This window comes from Ambystoma mexicanum, chromosome 14 (assembly GCF_040938575.1).
Source record: "Ambystoma mexicanum isolate Mex_15411 chromosome 14, UKY_AmexF1_1, whole genome shotgun sequence".
Classification (NCBI taxonomy): Eukaryota; Metazoa; Chordata; class Amphibia; order Caudata; family Ambystomatidae; genus Ambystoma; species Ambystoma mexicanum.
In genome coordinates this window covers 10,408,204-10,431,140 of record NC_090940.1, presented here as the reverse complement: position 1 = coordinate 10,431,140, position 22,937 = coordinate 10,408,204, and the positions used below count along the sequence as shown (strand labels likewise).

General features: G+C 50.1%; 1 protein-coding gene across 2 annotated transcripts in view; it reads right to left on the bottom strand.

Moving 5' to 3' along the window:
- LOC138527344 (N-acetylated-alpha-linked acidic dipeptidase 2-like) overlaps positions 1-22,937 on the bottom strand; it is a 501,035-nt gene that overhangs the window by 165,934 nt on the left and 312,164 nt on the right. For both annotated transcript variants that reach the window (XM_069638406.1, XM_069638405.1), the window contains exon 8: positions 771-856. In XM_069638406.1, coding sequence (XP_069494507.1) covers positions 771-856 — 86 coding nt within the window. The remainder of the gene's footprint in view (positions 1-770; positions 857-22,937) is intronic.

Sequence of the window (22,937 nt, the reverse complement as noted above, 5' to 3'; positions counted from 1 at the left end):
TTTTGCCCCATCATGTGGGTGGTTTCATGTTTTGTCACTTCAGTACGAAGAGAAAGGGGGCCGGCGTAGAGTCAGAGGGAAGAAGGGGTCCTCATGCCAACACATGGACATCCATGTGGGAGCAACTCTAAAGATGTCAACAGTCTTCCTAAAATGTGCACGAGAACAGGACAGACAATGAGTTCATAGGCGGGTCCTCAGGGAAGGGTTATTGGGAGGGGTGGGCTCCCTCATGCACCAGTGACCCCTCTTTGCCATGTTCATGACCTTTCTCCCCCCCCCCTTCCCATGTAATGCATCCATGTATACGGCACCTCTTGGGACAGAGAGGGGGGAGCACTACTCCGCAGGATGTGTGGGTGGCTTGCCGGGTGGGAGGGTGTGGCTCAGTGGGGAAGGTCATGGAAGGAGGTGGTGAGTCCAAATGCCTGCGCATAGCGCTTGCTCGGCTTCCATTGCGCCTCTTCCAGGCGCTCAGAGGGAAGCACTCCAGGATGTTGAGATGTATTAAATGTGTAGAAGGGGAAATATGTTGGTACAGTTCAAGGTTGGGGTGGTTGTGACTGCGCGCTGTAGTGTGGAATTAGGTCTATCGCTATAGACACGTCATGAGGTCATGACCTGAGTCCTCTAGGAGTCTTACTGCCGCTGGGGGCCACGGGAAGGGGTGGAGGGACTACAAGCCCCTGTACGTGTCCAGTCGATCGTATCCCATTGCCCCATCGCTTTCTGTACACATGACCCACAGCAGAGTCCCAGCCCAGCCTCACCTGGCTCGTACTGTCCCCGGATGTAGCCAATCACGTTCTTGATCTCTTTCCTCACGTTGTAGGTCTGCACGTAGAGCTTAATTTTGCTGAAAGAGAAGGACAGACATGAGAGATCAGCTCAGACAGCACACTGGTACCCGGGGAATAATGTCAGAGGACGCCGGATGCCATTAGCGCAGTGGGTAGCATCGCTTAACAAAGTCTCCCCGCAGGAGCAACCTTGTGCTAATGGCCTAATGAAATAGCTGCGCGGGGCACTGCAAGGGGGGGATCAGATCACTGATGCTGTCGGATCCAATCTGATAGTCAGAACCGCTCTGTGGAAAGGAACCCGGCCATTGACGGCGCTGAGAGAAGCACACACTCCACGTGCACTCCCCAGACACTCTGTCTGATCCAATCTCAGCTGGTGGAACCGCTCTGTGGAAAGGAAACCGGCCATTGATGGCGCTGAGAGAAGCGCACACTACATGTCCACTCGTGAGACACTCTGATCCAATCTCAGCTGGTCCAACGGCTCTGAGGAAAGGAACCCGGCCATCGACGGCGCTGAGAGAAGCGCACACTGCACGTGCACTCCCCAGACACTCTGTCTGATGCAATGTCAGCTGATGGAACCGCTCTGTGGAAAGGAACCAGGCCATTGACGGCGTTGAGAGAAGCGCCCACTACATGTCCACTTGTGAGACACTCTGATCCAATCTCAGCTGGTTCAACGGCTCTGAGGAAAGGAACCCGGCCATCGACGGCGCTGAGAGAAGCGCACACTGCACGTGCACTCCCCAGACACTCTGTCTGATGCAATGTCAGCTAATGGAACCGTCTGTGGAAAGGAACCAGGCCATTGACGGCACTGAGAGAAGCGCCCACTACATGACCACTTGTGAGACACTCTGATCCAATCTCAGCTGGTCCAACAGCTCTGAGGAAAGAAACCCGGCCATCGACGGCGCTGAGAGAAGCGCACACTGCACGTGCACTCCCCAGACACTCTGTCTGATCCAATCACAGCTGGTCCAACGGCTCTGAGGAAAGGAACCTGGCCATCGACGGTGCTGAGAGAAGCGCACACTGCACGTGCACTCCCCAGACACTCTGTCTGATCCAATCTCTGCTGCTGGAACCGCTCTGTGGAAAGGAACCCGGCCATCGACGACGCTGAGAAGTGCACACTACATGTCCCCTTGTGAGACACTCTGATCCAATCTCAATTGGCGGAACGTCTCTGAGGAAAGGAGCCCGGGCATCGACGGCGCGGAGAGAAGCGCACACTGCACATGCACTCACCAGACACACTGTCTGATCCAATCTCAGCTGGTCCAACGGCTCTGTGGAAAGGTACCCGGCCATTAACAGCGCTGAGAGAAGTGCACACTCCACGTGCACTCGCCAGACACACTAACTGATCCAATCTCAGCTGGTGGAACCACTCTGTGGAAAGGAACCCGGCCAACGACGACGCTGAGAGAAGTGCACACTACATGTCCACTCGTGAGACACTCTGATCCAATCTCAGCTGGAGGAACGTCTCTGAGGAAAGGAACCCAGGCATCGACGGCGCTGAGAGAAGCGCACACTGCACATGCACTCGCCAGACACACTGTCTGATCCAATCTCAGCTGGTCCAATGGCTCTGAGGAAAGGAACCCAGCCATCAACGGCACTGAGAGAAGCACACACTCCACGTGGACTCCCCAGACACTCTGTCTGATCTAATCTCAGCTGGTGGAACCGCTCTATGTAAAGGAACCCAGCCATCAATGGTGCTGAGAGAAGTGCACACTACATGTCCACGTGTGAGACACTGTGATCCAATCTCAGCTGGTCCAACAGCTCTGAGGAAAGGAACCCAGCCATCGGTGGCGCTGAGAGAAGTTAACACTGCATGTACACTCGCCAGACACACTGTCTGACTCAATCTCAGCTGGCAGAACCGCTCTGTGGAAAGGAACCCCCGCCATCGATGGCGCTGAGAGAAGTGAACACTACATGTGCACTCACCAGACACACTGTCTGATCCAATCTCAGATGGCGGAACCGCTCTGTGGAAAGGAAACCGGCCATCGACGGTGCTGAGAGAAGTGTACACTGCACGTACAAAGCCAGACACACTGTCTGATCCAATCTCACCTGGCGGAATCGCTCTGTGGAAAGGAACCCGGCCAGCGACGACGCTGAGAGAAGCACACACTCCATGTGCAATGCCAGACACATTGTCTGATTGAATCTCAGCTGGTGGGACCACTCTGTGGAAAGGAACCCGGCCATCGACGGCGCTGAGAGAAGCACACACTGCACGTGCACTAGCCAGACACACTGTCTGATCGAATCTCAGCTGGCGGAACCACTCTGTGGAAAGGAAGCCGGCCATCGACGGCGCTGAGAGAAGCGCACACTACATGTCCACTCGTGAGACACTCTGATCCAATCTCAGCTGGTCCAAAGGCTCTGAGGAAAGGAACCCGGCCATAGGTGGCGCTGAGAGAAGTGCACACTACATGTCCACTCGTGAGACACTCTGATCCAATCTCAGCTGGCGGAACGTCTCTGAGGAAAGGAACCCGGGCTTCGACAGCGCTGAGAGAAGCGCACACTGCACATGCACTCACCAGACACACTGTCTGATCCAATCTCAGCTGGTGGAACCGCTCCTCTGTGGAAAGGAACTGGCCTTTGATGGCAATGAGAGAAGCGCACACTGCATGTGCACTTGCCAGACACACTGTCTGATCCAATCTCAGCTGGTCCAACGGCTCTGAGGAAAGGAACCCGGCCATCGACGGCGCTGAGAGAAGCGCACACTGCACGTGCACTCCCCAGACACTCTGTCTGATGCAATGTCAGCTAATGGAACCGTCTGTGGAAAGGAACCAGGCCATTGACGGCGCTGAGAGAAGCGCCCACTACATGACCACTTGTGAGACATTCTGATCCAATCTCAGCTGGTCCAACAGCTCTGAGGAAAGAAACCCGGCCATCGACGGCGCTGAGAGAAGCGCACACTGCACGTGCACTCCCCAGACACTCTGTCTGATCCAATCACAGCTGGTCCAACGGCTCTGAGGAAAGGAACCTGGCCATCGACGGTGCTGAGAGAAGCGCACACTGCACGTGCACTCCCCAGACACTCTGTCTGATCCAATCTCAGCTGCTGGAACCGCTCTGTGGAAAGGAACCCGGCCATCGACGACGCTGAGAAGTGCACACTACATGTCCCCTTGTGAGACACTCTGATCCAATCTCAATTGGCGGAACGTCTCTGAGGAAAGGAGCCCGGGCATCGACGGCGCTGAGAGAAGCGCACACTGCACATGCACTCACCAGACACACTGTCTGATCCAATCTCAGCTGGTCCAACGGCTCTGTGGAAAGGTACCCGGCCATTAACAGCGCTGAGAGAAGTGCACACTCCACGTGCACTCGCCAGACACACTAACTGATCCAATCTCAGCTGGTGGAACCACTCTGTGGAAAGGAACCCGGCCAACGACGACGCTGAGAGAAGTGCACACTACATGTCCACTCGTGAGACACTCTGATCCAATCTCAGCTGGAGGAACGTCTCTGAGGAAAGGAACCCAGGCATCGACGGCGATGAGAGAAGCGCACACTGCACATGCACTCGCCAGACACACTGTCTGATCCAATCTCAGCTGGTCCAATGGCTCTGAGGAAAGGAACCCAGCCATCAACGGCACTGAGAGAAGCACACACTCCACGTGGACTCCCCAGACACTCTGTCTGATCTAATCTCAGCTGGTGGAACCGCTCTATGTAAAGGAACCCAGCCATCGATGGTGCTGAGAGAAGTGCACACTACATGTCCACGTGTGAGACACTGTGATCCAATCTCAGCTGGTCCAACAGCTCTGAGGAAAGGAACCCAGCCATCGGTGGCGCTGAGAGAAGTTAACACTGCATGTACACTCGCCAGACACACTGTCTGACTCAATCTCAGCTGGCAGAACCGCTCTGTGGAAAGGAACCCCCGCCATCGATGGCGCTGAGAGAAGTGAACACTACATGTGCACTCACCAGACACACTGTCTGATCCAATCTCAGATGGCGGAACCGCTCTGTGGAAAGGAAACCGGCCATCGACGGTGCTGAGAGAAGTGTACACTGCACGTACAAAGCCAGACACACTGTCTGATCCAATCTCACCTGGCGGAACCGCTCTGTGGAAAGGAACCCGGCCATCGACGACGCTGAGAGAAGCACACACTCCATGTGCAATGCCAGACACATTGTCTGATTGAATCTCAGCTGGTGGGACCACTCTGTGGAAAGGAACCCGGCCATCGACGGCGCTGAGAGAAGCACACACTGCACGTGCACTAGCCAGACACACTGTCTGATCGAATCTCAGCTGGCGGAACCACTCTGTGGAAAGGAAGCCGGCCATCGACGGCGCTGAGAGAAGCGCACACTACATGTCCACTCGTGAGACACTCTGATCCAATCTCAGCTGGTCCAAAGGCTCTGAGGAAAGGAACCCGGCCATAGGTGGCGCTGAGAGAAGTGCACACTACATGTCCACTCGTGAGACACTCTGATCCAATCTCAGCTGGCGGAACATCTCTGAGGAAAGGAACCCGGGCTTCGACAGCGCTGAGAGAAGCGCACACTGCACATGCACTCACCAGACACACTGTCTGATCCAATCTCAGCTGGTGGAACCGCTCCTCTGTGGAAAGGAACTGGCCTTTGATGGCAATGAGAGAAGCGCACACTGCATGTGCACTTGCCAGACACACTGTCTGATCCAATCTCAGCTGGTCCAACGGCTCTGAGGAAAGGAACCCAGCCATCAACGGCGCTGAGAGAAGCGCACACTGCACATGCACTCCCCAGACACTCTGTCTGATCTAATCTCAGCTGGTGGAACCGCTCTATGGAAAGGAACCCAGCCATCGACGGTGCTGAGAGAAGCGCACACTACATGTCCACTCGTGAGACACTCTGATTCAATCTCAGCTGATCCAACGGCTCTGAGGAAAGGAACCCGGCCATCGACGGCGCTGAGAGAAGCACACACTGCACATGCACTCGCCAGACACACTGACTGATCCAATCTCAGCTTGCGGAACGTCTCAGAGGAAAGGAACCTGGCCATCGGGGGCGGCGAGAGAATGACCAGCCAGGACATGGAGTCAGGGCATAAAGAAGAGGGGGTCCCGAACAATCAGCAAAGCACAGCCTGGGGGGCTTTTGGAAGCCACGCTGCAGTCCCACCAGTAACCAGGGCAGCTGCGCAAGCACACAAAAGGCCTGCACTTCAGGAGGCCAAGATTGTGAGCAAAAGGGGGTTCTGAGAGTGCAGCTTTTAGGCACACCACTAACACTGCTCTCCTGCCCACGCTCGTTCCCCTCTCTGGGCTTGCTCCCTACCCGGGAGGTGGGGGAAGGGGGGAATGAGTGTCACACGTGATCACGGTCCTTCTGCTTCCATGGTGTCATTGTGGGTCATGCCTCTTGCATTACGTCTTTGACACCATAAACTCACCTTGTCGGACAGGACAACTATTAAAGCATTCTTTCATTTGAAAAAATAAATAATATGTAAGAAAGAAGGTTAGCCAGTAAACAGAAATATTGCTATTTTCTGTGTCTGACTAGGGTGAGCGTTTCAATCATAGAAACGCAGAAGCCTGCGAGTGTAAATAGGGCAGCATTAGGAATTGGGCATGAAAGGCAGGGCTGGCCCCCTTTAGGGTCACTATAGGAGCACTTTCCTCTCCTCTCAGCACTGGAACTGGAAAACAATGACTGAGATTGTACCGCCCGCAGTGTTTGGAGTTTGGGGGGTCAGGGGCAGGGCTGGGTGTGGGGTTAGGGGGTTAGAGGTGGCACCCTAGCAGGCAGGTGTAAGACCTTTGGTCATGCCGGATGCAATAACCTGGGCATTTGTCCATTACCATGCCAACATACATCACCCTTGCTCATTCCTCTTGGCCCCTTTCTTTTCCTTCCAGTGAGGTGCAGAATGAGACATGTCTTCTTTTTGGCATAAAAAGGCTGCAGATTTATTTTCACACATAATAAAAAACTTAGCAAACAATTGTGAAAATAGTTCCGAAGGTGTGGTGACTGCTCCGTGTTCAAAACCTGCTTCCCCCTTTTCCCAACAAAGTCTACAGTAGGAACAACTCCCCCAACCCTTCATGCCTGAGACCCGCCCGCCCCTGCTCCAGCCCTCATTGCTACCACCAGGCGCTACCACCGCTTAGGTTCCCAAGAGGAACTGGTCTGAGAAGAGCGAAGGCCCTTCCGGCTGTGCAATGGCTCATTCGGAGTTTGTCTCTTGTCACTGGTCACCAAAACACTGCCACGCCAAAGGTGGGTTACCGTCCACCGCAGCTTCCCCTTTTCCTCTTTCATAGTTTCAGGAGCTAAGTGCACCTTGTGCACACTTTTCTTGTAAATCCTCCATGCCCCATGCTGGCCAGTGCACTCCGTCTTTTCCATATTCAACCAGGGACTTCACGTTTGACCAGGTCGTGCCTGGTCTGGGGAACACTTCTGCCCATTCCACATTTCTTTCTTGCCTTGGCCTGATCTCAGACCACCAGCTCCTGGTTTACCCCAGCTGTGAGGTGAACACGTTCGTCATACTTCACCCACAGGAGGTTCCTCTCCATATTTTATTCGGCTAAAGCTCCCCAACCAGATCCTCATTGCTCTGCCTGCCCTTGCAGGAGTTCCCATGCTGGGGGATCGCCGTTACCTGCTGCTGAAGTTCCAGTTTTATTCCTTTGTTAGAATTAACAGACCAACATTGCCTTCCTTCCCCCTACCATCAGTCCTCTCCATTTATCATTAGGCTAAACTCGCACACCACCAGAATCTTCGGTCTGCCCACCCTTGCCGGAGCTCTTGTGCCAGTGGAGCACCGATTCTGACGGGGGAACCCGACCCTTTAATTTCCCTTATTAGAGCCCCCTCTGCCGCCAGGCTTCACCCGGAGGCTCCGCATCTCCATGTATACTTGTCATGTAGGCCCAGGCTCCTCCCCCCAGACCTCTGCGGATTGGCTGCCCTCGCCAGAGCTTTATTGGGCTGAAGTGGTGCCGCTCCTGACCGGGACGAGCTGGGCCATCCTCCTTATAAAATCGACATCCTTCCCTGCTTCTATTCCCTATGTAAACCGTAGTTCCCCAGTCATAGTCCCGTCAGCCCACCTACCCTTGCCGATGGTCCCAAGGTGGAGCAGTGCCATCCTAGACCCGGGGAATCTGAGCTTGCCCTGGTTTTCTTTTGGCCTGCCTCGTCCATCTTTCGGCCACTCAAAGTACCGTCTTACTAAAACCTATACTGCTACCTACCAGATGCAGCACCACTACTGCTACTTGTTCCATGTCCCCGCACGGCTGACAGGCTTTGTTGGACTTGCCGACCAGTGAGTCTAAAACCCCACTCCCAATGCATCGCATGTCTTATTCGGTTTACCTTGCAGCTTTGGTAATGCATGACCCAAGGCCCCCCGTCATAAAATCGGAATCTCACTATTCCCTAGGTCAGCCGCCAGCTGAAACCAAGCCCCACTCTGAGTTAGCCTTGCCGACCTGCCATCATAAGCTCAGAGATCCACTCCTGTTATGCAGTTCAAAACGTAGCCCCCAATCACGACACTAAAGGCATCCCACCATTTAATCCACGCAGCCACTGGGCACCAAGCTCATTCCCACCATGGGCCTCATTACTACCCAGGCGCTAAGGGGTTAACGGCGCCATAAAAGGTGGCGGCGCCGTTAAACCCTTACCGCCTAATTACGAGGTCCCTAGCGGGTCCCGACCTTAACGGCTGGTTTTACCAGCCGTTAAGGAAGGAACCCGCAAAGGGACTTTTGAGGTAATTACAATACCGCAATTTGCAGTACCGTAATTACCGCCGTCCCCATTTCCATTGAGCCCTATGGGGGCAACAAATGGGAATGGGGAAGGGCCAATGGTGAATGGGGAATTACTGCCCCGCCAACCTTGGAATGGGGCAGTAATTCCACCAACCACCATGGCGCAATCGTTAGAATACCGGAGTCAACCATGGTGCTAATAGCGCCATGGTTATCAATGTAGCATAAACTTGCCAATTATGTCCTCACTAAATTGCCATCTGGCATTTCGCTCGAGTCGGGAGCCCATCCAGTATTTTTAAACCGTCCTACGACCCTCTGAGCCCCTCCAGATCCGCACTGTGAGCGCAAAAATGCATCCCCTAACCGGAAACTACACCCCAGTCTCATCCCTGAGCAGAGACGCAACTGTGCACAGTCTCCTGAACCTCTGTTGCTTGTCCTGTTGCCCCTAGACCGAATATCAAACTGGATCTCGTCCCGGCCCCATTCTCTTTCTGCCGTGCGCAATACTGCATTTACATGGGTACTCCTCTAGTCATCCTGTTCGCGCCACCACTCATCCTGCTCCCGGGCCTTAACAATACATAGTTGCCAGCATCCCACGAAAGCACGTGACCCAGCACCACAATTGTAATGCAGAAAGCTTATCAACCCGGGCATCACAAGCCAATCCAGAGCAACGTGCACTCTGATATTCAGGACACCCCTCATCCCTCAACCATCCTGCAGCAATGTAACTGCTGGTCCTGTTCTCCAGAGCAGCACCTGGCCTTGCACGGAAATAGAGGTGCCAATGGATTGGGATCACACCCATGTGGCCCCTGCCATCGGTCACATGCCCAAGCCGGGCTGTTTGCACTCTTATTTGAGCGCTCCTTCAAAATAACACCTCCCGCCCAATAATCCCAAACCCGTCCACAACAACGGACCCGATACTGTAAATATCATAAAACAGGCGTTTAAACTTTCAATAGACAAACGTTGAACTGCTGCGACCTTGGAGCTCAGCACCCCCGCATTGTGCCGCCTTGCAAACGAGGCCCCGCACTAATTGCGTTAAGCCTCATCCCATTTACCAATAAACCGGCAAGTGACATCATAATTGAATATGCTTCATAATGCACGTACCTGCGCAAAAAGGGAGCCCACCCTTTCAAGCAAAAGGGCGCCTTAAAAGACCTGCGTATAGGCGCGGTATATATGCCATATCGCATCACAACGTGCGGCGCGAAACTAAGCAACTTGGCCTAATCACAAAACCACCCGGATCGTCCATTCCCTGCCCTTGGTACTCGGGCCTGGCAAACACCCCTTAGCGCCCATGCAATGTGTGGCATGGCCCGGGGTCCCCCGAATGGCTGCCCCAGCCGCAGCCGCCCCGGCTGAGCGACAAGCGAGATTACAGTTACTTGCGACACCCCCCCCCCCCCAAGGTCTGAACCAAGCCCCCCTGCCGAAGCCAACGGGGCCATGGCATTCAACGTGTCTGTCCACACACCATCACCAACACTGTGGTTCGGCCGCTGCGAATAATCCGATTTCTTATGACATAAAAACGCCCTTGAAAACGAAGTGCCTTCGGTTTTATGTCCGCATTTCTAAAACCACTTAGGACTGCATGCACGCCAGTGCTCCCAGTCCTGATGTACTCTCTGAGCGAGGCCCCTCTCTGTCCCCTCCGCTGCCTGCTGGGGGCCCCCTCACCCCCAATGTCCCTCATGAACTCAATCCACCCCGGGTGAACTGCAGGCAGCACCAATATCTGTAACCTGTGTTAAATTCCTGACTCCCGCTGCAACCCTAGCATCACCGGCACCTGAATTTAAAAAGCCTGCATTAGAAACCTCATTATATCGCCTACTCCTTCCCCCACCTGCTGTCCCCTCATGTAAGGGTGCCACGGAACCATGCAGCACATTCAAGGCTAATGCAAGGAACACTTTTCTTCCGTCATAAACTAGGCCACAAAACAACCCCCCCCCCCCCCCCCGCTGCCGGGCAACACATTCCCATTTCCGCCCAGCAAAGCTCCACCGGATGCTCCCTGCTCTACCTCTGCTCTCTTTCTAGGGTCATCTTTAAACGACGGTCCTGTAGCACCCGCCCCACTCTGCTTGCACCGCTGTGGCCCCCGGCTCTTCAGTCCTCCTCTGGTGCTTCTGTTGGCGGGAACAGTCCTCCGGCAGCCAAACCGTTGCAGTGCCCTGGAGAGTGGGCAGTCCGGCCAGCAGACCCCTCTGCCAATCCTCCGTTCCCTTCTCCCACTTGCTTCCGTTTGCCGGGCATCGAGGAGCCCCATTCCTTCGCCTCTTACTCTGCGATCCTCCCCTTAAATCCCCATCCTGGGTAACAGCGCCGTAGCTTTGCCGCAGACTTCATTTGGTCTATTTTGAGTCGGTGTTGCCTTGCTTCAATCGGTTAGATCCGGCAAATCTTTTCACCCCCGGAAGCCTGGTGCTTCCCCTGTTACTGTCCACCCGAATGCCTTTCGTGTTCAAGACATCAACTGTTCTATTCCTCCTAAAGCGGCCTGGATGCGTTCCTCAAAATCAACAAATCCGCCCGGCTCTGTGCTGTCCTAGAACCCCTAGGATGGGGGATTGAATAACAACCGATCAGCTGCATGGCCTCCATCCTTACATGCCGCCCCTCTTTTATAAATCGTGTCGAATGTGCGCCTACCTTGCGCTCCACCTCTAGCCCGAGCATGTGCTGGGGTGCTCCGACATCCTAGATCCATCCCGATGACTCGCCGCGACTCTCCTTGGTGGTCCCATGCTCAACTACCACTCCCTCGCCATTCATGCTGCGTGCCAACCGCTCCACTCCTCCAGCAGATCTGGATTCCAACATCTGGACCCCAACTCCCTCACTTGCTCCCATCTATACGCCAGCCGCTCCAGTCCTCACTCCGCTCCAGATTCCTTCGGCGGCCTCCTGGCACCTGTACTGTTGCACTGGGCCCCTTGCAGCTTCTCTGGACGCCTACACGTTGTCCCACGGTGGCCCTCGGCACTAGACACTTCCTGGCTTCCAGCAGTGTTCCTCAAACAAAAATCCTTCTCAGCATCTACGGGCGTCCTTCTGCTGCGGGCTGTATGTTCCTTGCAGCCGGCCCCTGCCGCTTATATGGGGCTTGGCCCACCCCGTTCTTTTGTTGCCCTTCGCAGGCTTTTCAAGCGCTTTGGCTCACTTGGACTTATGCCTCCCCCTACCCAGTGAGGTGGGAGGAGAAGGACCCTTTCGCAGTTATCGGGGTGCCTCCTCCATCTTGTTCTTTCTTTCCGTCGTAACCTTCATGAACAACGCTGCCATTTTGGGCCCTGCGGCATACTTTCCGTGGACGCTACTGGCAGAGAGGTGTACTCTTTAACAGATGGAAGGCCGGTGTTTTACCACTACCTACTAAGCCAAGAGCAGACGGATGCATGTGTCGTGGAAGGTTGAGGGCAGGATGGATGCCGTGCTTTCCTCACCTATAAAGGGAGTATGTCTCCCCCTTTTGAAAACCCCTTTGTCATTTGGATTTGCCTCAGTTTGAGGGCACGCACTCACCACAGGAAGCACAGCTGAACAGGAGCAAAGCTTTCCTTTGAGTTCCTTTGAGCGAGAAGAGCTGCTCACACCTTCACTTGCCCTTCCTGTCAGAGACCCGTGCCGGATGTGATGGCAGCCCCGGGATGTTCTAGCTCCTCCTCCTTCCCCTCCCACTGCATGCAAAGGTCAAACAGAAAACACTAGCATTGCAGGGGGACAACCTCGAAGATGGTCCTCACGTTTCCACTCACTTGCCTGAGCCGCCTGCATCAGGACTCCGCTCCGGAGCCTCTTTGACTCTGCATCACATGGAAGGCTTCACCCCAAAGGAGTGGACTACTGGAGATCCCTGGAATGCTTGGAGGCCTGGTGATGGAAGGAGAGGACTGCTGGAGATCCCTGGAGCACTTGGAGGCCTCGGTGATGGAAGGAGTGGACAGCTGGAGATCCCTGGAGCACTTGGAGGCCTGGTGATGGAAGGAGAGAACTGCTGGAGATCCCTGGAGCACTTGGAGGCCTCGGTGATGGAAGGAGAGAACTTCTGGAGATCCCCGGAGCACTTGAAGGCCTCGGTGATGGAAGGAGAGGACTGCTGGAGATCCCCGGAGCACTTGGAGGCCTCAGTGATGGAAGGACTGCTGGAGATCCCTGGAGCAATTGGAGGCCTCGGTGATGGAAGGAGTGGACTGCTGGAGATCCCTGGAGCACTTGGAGGCCTCATTGATGGAAGGAGTGGACTGCTGGAGATCCTTGGAGCACTTGGAGGCCTTGGTGATGGAAGGAGTGAACTGCTGCAGATCCCTGGAGCACTTGAAGGCCTTGGTGATGGAAGGAGAGGACAGGGTGAAGACCAGCTTTAGACCCTCTACCTTGCAGGGCCAGCCCAGCGCTGTGAATCTGCTTCTAGCTGCTTCTAGCAGCACCTTGGAGGCGATGAAGCTCTTTGCAACCACCCAGCCCTCTAGCCAGGAGCCCATTGTCCATGAGGTGTGTGACAACATGGAGACTTAAGCAAGCACCCATCTACATGGTTTCCCCCTAGTTGCTGGAGGGCGCGGCTTCTATGCCCAGGGTAATATGTGACCAGAACACATGCCAGTAGCCTGAGGACTCAGAAGGGCTCCTACAGAGTGACTAGAAGCATTAGCCTGCAAGGGTATTCAAAATCCAGCAGACAAACCAGCAGCAACTAGCAGCCTTGTTGTCCTACAAGGTACCGTCCACCCTTGCTCCCCTATCTGTCTGCCCAGTGACTTGGACATCTGCTTAAAGAGCCTACCCCTAACTAGGACCTCCACCCTTGATGGACACCAGCATTATTCCTACAGTTGCTTACGCTTGTCCTACTCAAGGTGACTGCAACCTTTGGCTCTCCAAATATTTTGGACTGCAACTCCCATCAGCCCTAACCACCATAGACAATGGCGAGGGATCATGGGAGTCGTAGTGCAAATGATTTGGAGAGCTGCAAGCTGCAGGTTACAGATCCCTGCCCCATTCCAAAGCATGGAGACTGAAAAAGGGGATTGTGCGTGCCAAGCGCTTACTTAAAGCATTATAAGAGAAACATGTCAATATGTGTAAGCACCACGATGGTCCCATTTCACAGGGTCGGCCAACCCGCCCTCTCCGCCTTCATCGTACACTCACCTATGGGACTTCTCTGCCTTGGGCTAACACTGGCCCTACTTATCGCTGTAGATCATTGGGGCATCTGATCTTGCATTGATTTCTGATCGCAATTATTTACTGATAGATACATATATCTTCACGTTCCTGTCACTCACACCTTAAACTGTTATTTATTTATTTATTTTTTTTATTGAATATAGTTGCATTTACAACAACTTTTTCAATTTATACATATTACAAAAATTCATTCTTTCATAAGTAAAAACACTAACATGAACAATAAGTCAATTAAACATGCATTTGCAATTACAGTTACATCCATCTTTCACGTGTTGACATTTAATTTAATATACTGTATATCAGTCATTCCATATTTAAGGATTTTAAAAAATTACTGGTAGCAATCCTTATGCCCATACATTCAGTTGCAGCCAAAGCGACCCATCTGTTGCTTGGGTCTATTTGTGCAAAGTACGCAAAATATTTGGAAAAGTGGATGTTTCTTAAACTCAAGAGTTTAGGGGCTGTACACTCCAGTAATAAATGTTGCAAGGTTTCAACAATTGCTGTATTTTGACAAAACCTGCACCAATTAAGGTCTGGTGTAATTTGTCTCCTTCTTAGTTTAACTTCCCTAGTGGGCCAGATATTAAACCGCAGCCTCAAGATATCAGATCTAATAGCAGAGGAGGGAGCCAAGCACAAGTACGAGGCAGTGTCTTTATATGGTTTAGGTCCAAATATAGCAGTATCAAAATCTTTATAAGTTAAACATTTTTCACGGGTCTCAATCCAGTCCATCATATGGACTTTCTTTTTTGCTCTCTGTGGATGGTCTAATAAAAGGCTCAGTGAAATATCGGCCTTCATCATGACAGAGAGAACATTTGTGGACCACTGTTTCGGGAATATTTCTGCTGAGTTTAGTATATATTTGGAGATAGATGACAAAGCAGAATTGTCTTGTGTTGAGAGCAAACACTTACGAAACAATGTGCATAAGCGCCAATTATATTGGGCAGTTAATGAAATTATGCCCAATTCATATCGCATCATCGCCCCAGGAATACATTGTGGTAAATGTAGAATGGCTCGCCAAAATTTGGATTCTAATTGATTAAGAAAACCATTTGGTAGGATTTGCGTTTCCAAGCCATAAAGAATAGTTGGAACAACATTTTGATTCCAAAATAAAAGGGCTGCTTTAAGTGTGAATTTACCATACCTAGATACAATTATTCGAGTTTGACAGATTGCTATAATTATCTTCTGCTTAATTTTGTTCAACTGTGAATGTAATGTGGGACAGCCGTCAAAAATGACACCCAAATAAACATAATTTGGAACTATCTTTATGGGAATTCTCTCAATTTGCCACTCTAACAAATGCTTGTGTAGACCTTTAGGGATGAACGTGACAATCTGTGTTTTAGCAGTATTTATAGTTAATTCATTTTCTTTAAAATAACTGCATAGTGCTGACAGAAGATTGCGTAGGCCACTAGATGTTTTTGACACAAGCACAAGATCATCTGCATACCATAAGGCACTAATTTTGACACCATTTAGCTTTGGAGCGTCAGCCACTATTTTAGTAAAGATCCACCGAACATCATTGATAAAGAAATTGAACAAGGCTGACGCTAAGCTACATCCCTGCTTTAACCCTCTATACGTTTGAACAGGGGATGATAAAAGACCTTCAGCATTTAATCTTACAAAGATCTTAGTTTTGGAATGCAAAGCAAAAATGATGTCTATAAGGGTGGAGGGGCACTCCGCCTTGATTAACTTATTGATGAGTTTAGGTCTTGATACCGAATCAAAGGCGGAATGTAGATCCACAAATGCAAAATATCTGGGCTGTCTCTTACACTGGGCTTGTTGTCGAATAGCATTTAAAGAGAGTAAATTAACACTAGTACCCAAACCAGCCACAAAACCAGTTTGTGCTGGATCGCGTTGACAGGCTATGGATGACCAGAGATTGAAATCTCTTAATACCAACTTGGTGAACAACTTCCCTGGGGCGTCTAATAGCGCTATCGGACGATAACTTTTGGCGTCCATGCGATCACCCTTTTTATAAATCGGGATAATCACGGATGAGCGCCAAGAGTCTGGTAAGCTTTTGGTTTGCAAAATGTGATGAAATACATTGCTAAGAATGAGAGCCCATTCATTTATGTTTTGTTTAAACATCCAGTTTGTAAGTCCGTCAGGGCCTGCTGCTCTTGACGAGGATGCTGTTTTGATGAGGGTCTGGAGGGTGTTTTCAGTATATTGCAGCTCCCAACTTCTTGCAGAGCTGCCATTGTAAATATAGCTACTCATCTTAGGATCGTCATATTGTGTGGAGAAATGTTTAAGCCACACAGATTCAGGAACACCATTGAGTTGAGAGGACATTTGTGGTGGTGTGCTACATTTATTCAGCAGTTCCCAGATCAAACCAGAGTTTTTATTACAACATATTTGTAAAAACCTTTCACTGTCTAGTCGGTATAGTGCAGCTTTCCTTGACCGTGTCCAATTTCGATATTTTGTGTTGGCAGACCTGACCGCTTTAGTCTGTTCAATTGTTGATAATTTTCGTAGTTTTCTGATCTCTTTGCGATAGGCTTTCTTTCTCTCACAGAGAGCCAGATCAAACCCATGAGCATGGCTTTTCAGCGGCCTGTCGTGAACAGGCTGGATATTTGAAAAGGTACTTAAGACATCTATATAAGTTGTGGTCCCTTGAGCTCTATGATTGTTTAATGAAATTGCTTCATTCAAAGCCAACAATTTATTCGTGGACCACTTAAATCTATTTCTGCCATTATTTACTACCAAGATTTGTTTATAATAATGTGCGTTTTTTGAACAATCAGTCGTTGAGACTAACCAAGATAGAGCTAAAAGATGGTGATCACTGGTTGTCTGTTTTACAACGACAAATTTAGAGGCATTCATGAAAATATTGTTAGATATAAAAACATAATCAATTGTAGATTTTGAATTACCTCTCTCCCAGGTGTTCATTGAGGGGATATCTCCTATAATTGTGCCATTTGCAATTTTTAAGTCAAGATCTTTCATAAAAGACATCCATCTTGCTCCATTGAGGTTTTTGCTCCTTGAATTATGCTCGACACATGAAAAGTTTAGATCGCCCATTACAAGAATTCCAGATATATTGCCCTGAATAGAGATCAGTTCAAAGAGAGACGACAGGGTTGTGTAAAAGCTTTCATCAGTGATGCCTGCGGGGTTTCTATACACATTGATAAGAGCATATGTCTGCGTCTGATAGCAAATCTTGACCAATTGTATGTATTTTTTTGGCGCTTGCCAGGGGAAGATTTTATAACCCTTGCTTGCTTTCACCGCAACTAATAGACCGGCAGTGGGTCTACCTTTGCCGCTATGTTCGGCTGGAAGTAGACTGATATCGTGGTCATCCCAGATTGGCGGCTTTAATAACCATGTTTGTTGTAATACTACAATGTCATATGTATTCAATTGATTATTTAATGTCCATTGCAAGTGGGAGTGACCTCGGGTATTCCAGCAGGCTAGTAAAATTTCAGTGAGAGGAGGATTTATTAGTGGTTATGAGTTATGATTGACAGAAGCCGACACGCCTATATGTGAGACATTGATACAGAAGTTACAACTACATACTGATTGCGGTTTAAATTTTGAAGCTTCTTTATTATTTGACTAATTCGGGAGTTGGCGTGCTGGATCTTGAGCTAATAAGAAGCCAAGATTAAATAGTTCCATTCTTGCATTCCAAAGTGTATTGCGGACTATTCCAGATTTAATCCACAATCTTACTACGGAGAGATTCTTGTCGCACAAAAACTCTATTTGATTTATATCAGAAGACGAGATGGCATCCAAACCTTCAACCTCTCCAAAGATATTGAGGACACTGGCACGACATAAGTCATATTTTGGGTAAGACCCATCTCGACACTTCAAAATTAAGGTATGAAATGAGTTGAACTTTTTTGACAATGCAGTGCTAACATCATCTGTATAATGTTTGTTGATAGCTTTGCCAGTTTCTGAGCTTTTTCTAATGTTTTCTTTTACAATATCTTGTTTACAACAAGTATTTCCTGGAAGTGGATTCTGATTTAGACTCATATCAGTTCTATTGTTAGAAGGTACTTCGATGACACTCTCATTATGTGGCACATGGATCTGAGAAGGGGGGGCCCTGCCACTTGAAATTTCTGGCAGGGCCTCTGCGATTCTTTTTACTAAATAAGAATCTACTACAGCTCTCAATGAGGTTAATCGATCGATACTACCTGCTGATGGGATACCTGTTTTGACATGTTTGACATACCCGCTTAGAGTTGTTTGTGGATGTACGGATAGAGTCGTCTGCATAGCAGGCGACGTTTGTATCTTGTCGGGGGATGTTAACAATAAGTTTACCAACTCATTCAGAGGATCATATTCCACGGGCGGAATTGAAGCCTCCTTGGAGGCCACTTGTGGAATTGAAGAAATATCTGCCGTAGCATTAATTGCCGAGGGTACATTCGGGCTAGTGTCTGATTCGGACTGTATAATATCAGCACCACTGTCTATAGATATACTCGGAATACGAGAATTGCTTTTTTGAGCTTCTGTCACGGGACGCTTTTGAGGCTGTTTTTTAGCCCCAATCTTAGTGGCTGCAATTTTTGATTTTTTGTTACTCGCCGCTGTACGACCATTCTTTTGGAGATTAGGCTTAAAAAAGCCGTGTGAGTTAAAATTGTCAGAATGTTGAACAGCATTCTTAGGTGGAGAGTCTGCGCTGATCCAAGACTCATTATTTTTTGCAGTCCCGGCATCTTCCGCACACTCAATTGGACGAATAACATTGGAGAATGTTGGTAATGCAGAGGTTAAGCTCACAGGTTCTACGCAGGGGACTTCCACTGTGCGGATGCGGTGCGTAATAGACGCACCAGGATTTGCAAGCAAAACTTGCTGAGATGAGACATATGTTTCAAGAAGAGAAACTCTTTGCTCCAGATTTCCTAGAGAAAGATTTACATTGGTTTTCGCTGCGCTTTCTCTCATCCATTCACTGACGTTATTTAGCTTATTTGTTTGAGCAGTTATTTTCTGCTCCAAAGAATCAAAAAGCTTAAATAGGCTATATATGGTAGTATTAATTGCCCCCAGGGTGACCTCTAAAAGACCCGGATTTGCAGCTACTGGGCTGCTTAATTTATCCCTGTCAGTTGCTAGACAGCGACGAGGTGTTGGTTGTAAAAAGGACACCTCCTCCTCTCTAGATGAATGCAAGGAGCAAGATTGGGCATAATTAGTCCTAATTGAAGCCCTCGAGCTTTCTAAATCCCTACAGTCAATGGGATCAGTTTGAGAGGGCAAAAGGGATTTAATGGGACTAACATGTCCCACAGTTTCAATGATTACAGAAGCAACCGAATCATTCAAAGTTGTTGTTTCTTGTACTGCAATGAGATTTGAGTTTAATGGGTCTTCACTCTCTTGCATTGATTCTTCTAAAAGTGTAGCAAAGGTTTGAATAGGTTTGCGGATTCTTGTAGGGGAATGCATAGCAGTTAATAGCGTCTGATCTGAGATGGTAGTGCTTAGGGTGGAAGCAGTAATGACACTATTTAATTGATTTATAGATGTGTTCCCATCAGTTAAAACTGACATAGGGATACCCAGTTTTACGGTTTTGGCCACCGGAAGCGGCGAGTTCATCGGCTCAATCAAGGTTCTCCCGGTTTGTACTTTTTCATAAAATTTACGTATATCATTCTGACAAGGGCTATTACTAATTGGTGTCAAGATAATATTTTTTCTTGACACTCGTGTGCCACTTTTAGGCTTCTCCTGTGTTTTTGGAGTATTCTTATTAAGAGGAGTTTGTAGGGGGGATACTTGAGCCGATGGACCCTGCATTTCACTAGACCGATGCACCATAGAATCTCTAGTACTATCAGAGGGCATACCTGTCTTCAAAGTGAACATTTAAAAACGAACCAACAGTTAATATATTACGCCTGTTAAAACCTAATATTATGACAAGCAGAGGAGATGGTCTGAAGACAATTAAAGTAAAAGCTAGACAATGGTTAGAAAATAAAATCATCAGAAGCTACCAGTAAATAAATATATCACCTCGCCACCATCCGCAAAACAGCCGCACAACAGTAACTGGACTTTACTCCTCCGGGCTTAACGCCGCGAGGGTGCTTCCAGACTGCTTAAAAGCCCGTGGGCTAGTCACGTGCTTGGTCACGTGGAGCGCTGAAGACACGCCTCCTCCAGGAAGCGGTACGGCAAGAGCTACGGCTCGCAATGCCGTGTGGAGCAGAGCAATGGGAACGTCAGAGCTTCGAGTCCCAACACTTTTAGAACACAACAATGCGCCGCTCGGGCGCTTCCAGACTGCTTAAAAGCCCGTGGGCTAGTCACGTGCTTGGTCACGTGGAGCGCTGAGGACACGCCTCCTCCAGGAAGCGGTACGGCAAGAGCTACGGCTCGCAATGCCGTGTGGAGCAGAGCAATGGGAACGTCAGAGCTTCGAGTCCCAACACTTTTAGGACACAACAATGCGCCGCTCGGGCGCTTCCAGACTGCTTAAAGGCCCGTGGGCTAGTCACGTGCTTGGTCACGTGGAGCGCTGAAGACACGCCTCCTCCAGGAAGCGGTACGGCAAGAGCTACGGCTCGCAATGCCGTGTGGAGCAGAGCAATGGGAACGTCAGAGCTTCGAGTCCCAACACTTTTAGAACACAACAATGCGCCGCTCGGGCGCTTCCAGACTGCTTAAAAGCCCGTGGGCTTGGTCACGTGGAGCGCTGAAGACACGCCTCCTCCAGGAAGCGGTATGGCAAGAGCTACGGCTCGCAATGCCGTGTGGAGCAGAGCAATGGGAACGTCAGAGCTTCGAGTCCCAACACTTTTAGAACACAACAATGCGCCGCTCGGGCGCTTCCAGACTGCTTAAAAGCCCGTGGGCTAGTCACGTGCTTGGTCACGTGGAGCGCTGAAGACACGCCTCCTCCAGGAAGCGGTACGGCAAGAGCTACGGCTCGCAATGCCGTGTGGAGCAGAGCAATGGGAACGTCAGAGCTTCGAGTCCCAACACTTTTAGAACACAACAATGTTAACAAACTGTTATTGTCAAATGGTGACCAAGATCTGCCTATGACTCGCAAATTATGTATTTTTCAGTCAACAGTGGCAAATAAGTTTTTTAACAGGTGTCATGGAACATAGCGGGATTAAATCAAACATTCCTGAAGTTAAAAACATTGAAAAGTGTCACAGTCCTACAGGGCAGTGTATTCTCTGATGATGCACGGCGTGGTGTTGCAGTGTGGTCTTGGGTATTGCTGCATTATCCAGTGGGACTCATTTTCAAGGACCTGTTTGGCAAAGTGGCAATTTACACCTCACCTTTACAGTCCAAAGCATTTTACAATGGACTTAACCTTTCAGCTGCAAATTCTTCTTCTACCTCCAGAGTGCAAGACGTGCATGCATGCGTAAATCACTGTGTGCCTTGCCTTTACTCCTTACTCTTGCACTCAGCAAGGCATGAAGCACTGTGTGCCTTTCATTTACTCCTTACTCTTGCACTCAGCAAGGCATGAAGCACTGTGTGCCCTGCCTTTACTCCTTACTCTTGCACTCAGCAATGCATGAAGCACTGTGTGCCCTGCCTTTACTCCTTACTCTTGCACCCAGCAAGGCATGAAGCACCGTGTGCCTTGCCTTTACTCCTTACTCTTGCACTCAGCAATGCATGAAGCACTGTGTGCCCTGCCTTTACTCCTTACTCTTGCACCAAGCAAGGCATGAAGCACCGTGTGCCTTGCCTTTACTCCTTACTCTTGCACTCCGCAAGGCATGAAGCACTGTGAGCCTTGCCTTTACTCCTTACTCTTGCAATTAGCAAGGCATGAAGCACTGTGTGCCCTGCCTTTACTCCTTACTCTTGCACCCAGCAAGGCATGAAGCACTGTGTGCCCCCCCTTTACTCCTTACTCTTGCACTCTGGAAGGCATGAAGCACCGTGTGCCTTGCCTTTACTCCTTACTCTTGCACTCAACAATGTATGAAGCACCATGAGCCTTGCCTTTACTCCTTACTCTTGCACTCAGCAAGGCATGAAGCACCGTGTGCCTTGCCTTTAACCCTTACTCTTGCACTCAACAATGCATGAAGCACCGTGAGCCTTGCCTTTACTCCTTACTCTTGCACTCAGCAAGGCATGAAGCACCGTGTGCCTTGCCTTTACTCCTTACTCTTGCACTCGGCAAGGCATGAAGCACCGTGTGCCTTGCCTTTACTCCTTACTCTTGCACTCGGCAAGGCATAAAGCAGCATGTGCCCTGCCTTTACTCCTTACTCTTGCACTCAGCAATGCATGAAGCACTGTGTGCCCTGCCTTTACTCCTTACTCTTGCACTCAGCAATGCATGAAGCACTGTGTGCCCTGCCTTTACTCCTTACTCTTGCACTCAGCAATGCATGAAGCACTGTGTGCCCTGCCTTTACTCCTTACTCTTGCACTCAGCAATGCATGAAGCACTGTGTGCCCTGCCTTTACTCCTTACTCTTGCACTCAGCAAGGCATGAAGCACTGTGTACCTTGCCTTTACTCCTTACTCTTGCACTCAGCGAGGTATGAAGCACTGTGTGCCCCCCCTTTACTCCTTACTCTTGCACTCTGGAAGGCATGAAGCAACGTGTGCCTTGCCTTTACTCCTTACTCTTGCGCTCAGCAAGGCATGAAGCACTGTGTGCCCTGCCTTTACTCCTGACTCTTGCACTCAGCAAGGCATGAAGCACCGTGTGCCTTGCCTTTACTCCTTACTCTTGCACCCAGCAAGGCATGAAGCACCGTGTGCCTTGCCTTTACTCCTTACTCTTGCACCCAGCAATGCATGAAGCACCGTGTGCCTTGCCTTTACTTATTACTCTTGCACTCAGCGAAGCATGAAGCACTGTGTGCCTTGCCTTTACTCCTTACTCTTGCACCCAGCAAGGCATGAAGCACTGTGTGCCTTGCCTTTACTTATTACTCTTGCACTCAGCGAAGCATGAAGCACCGTGAGCCTTGCCTTTACTCCTTACTCTTGCACCCAGCAAGGCATAACGCACCG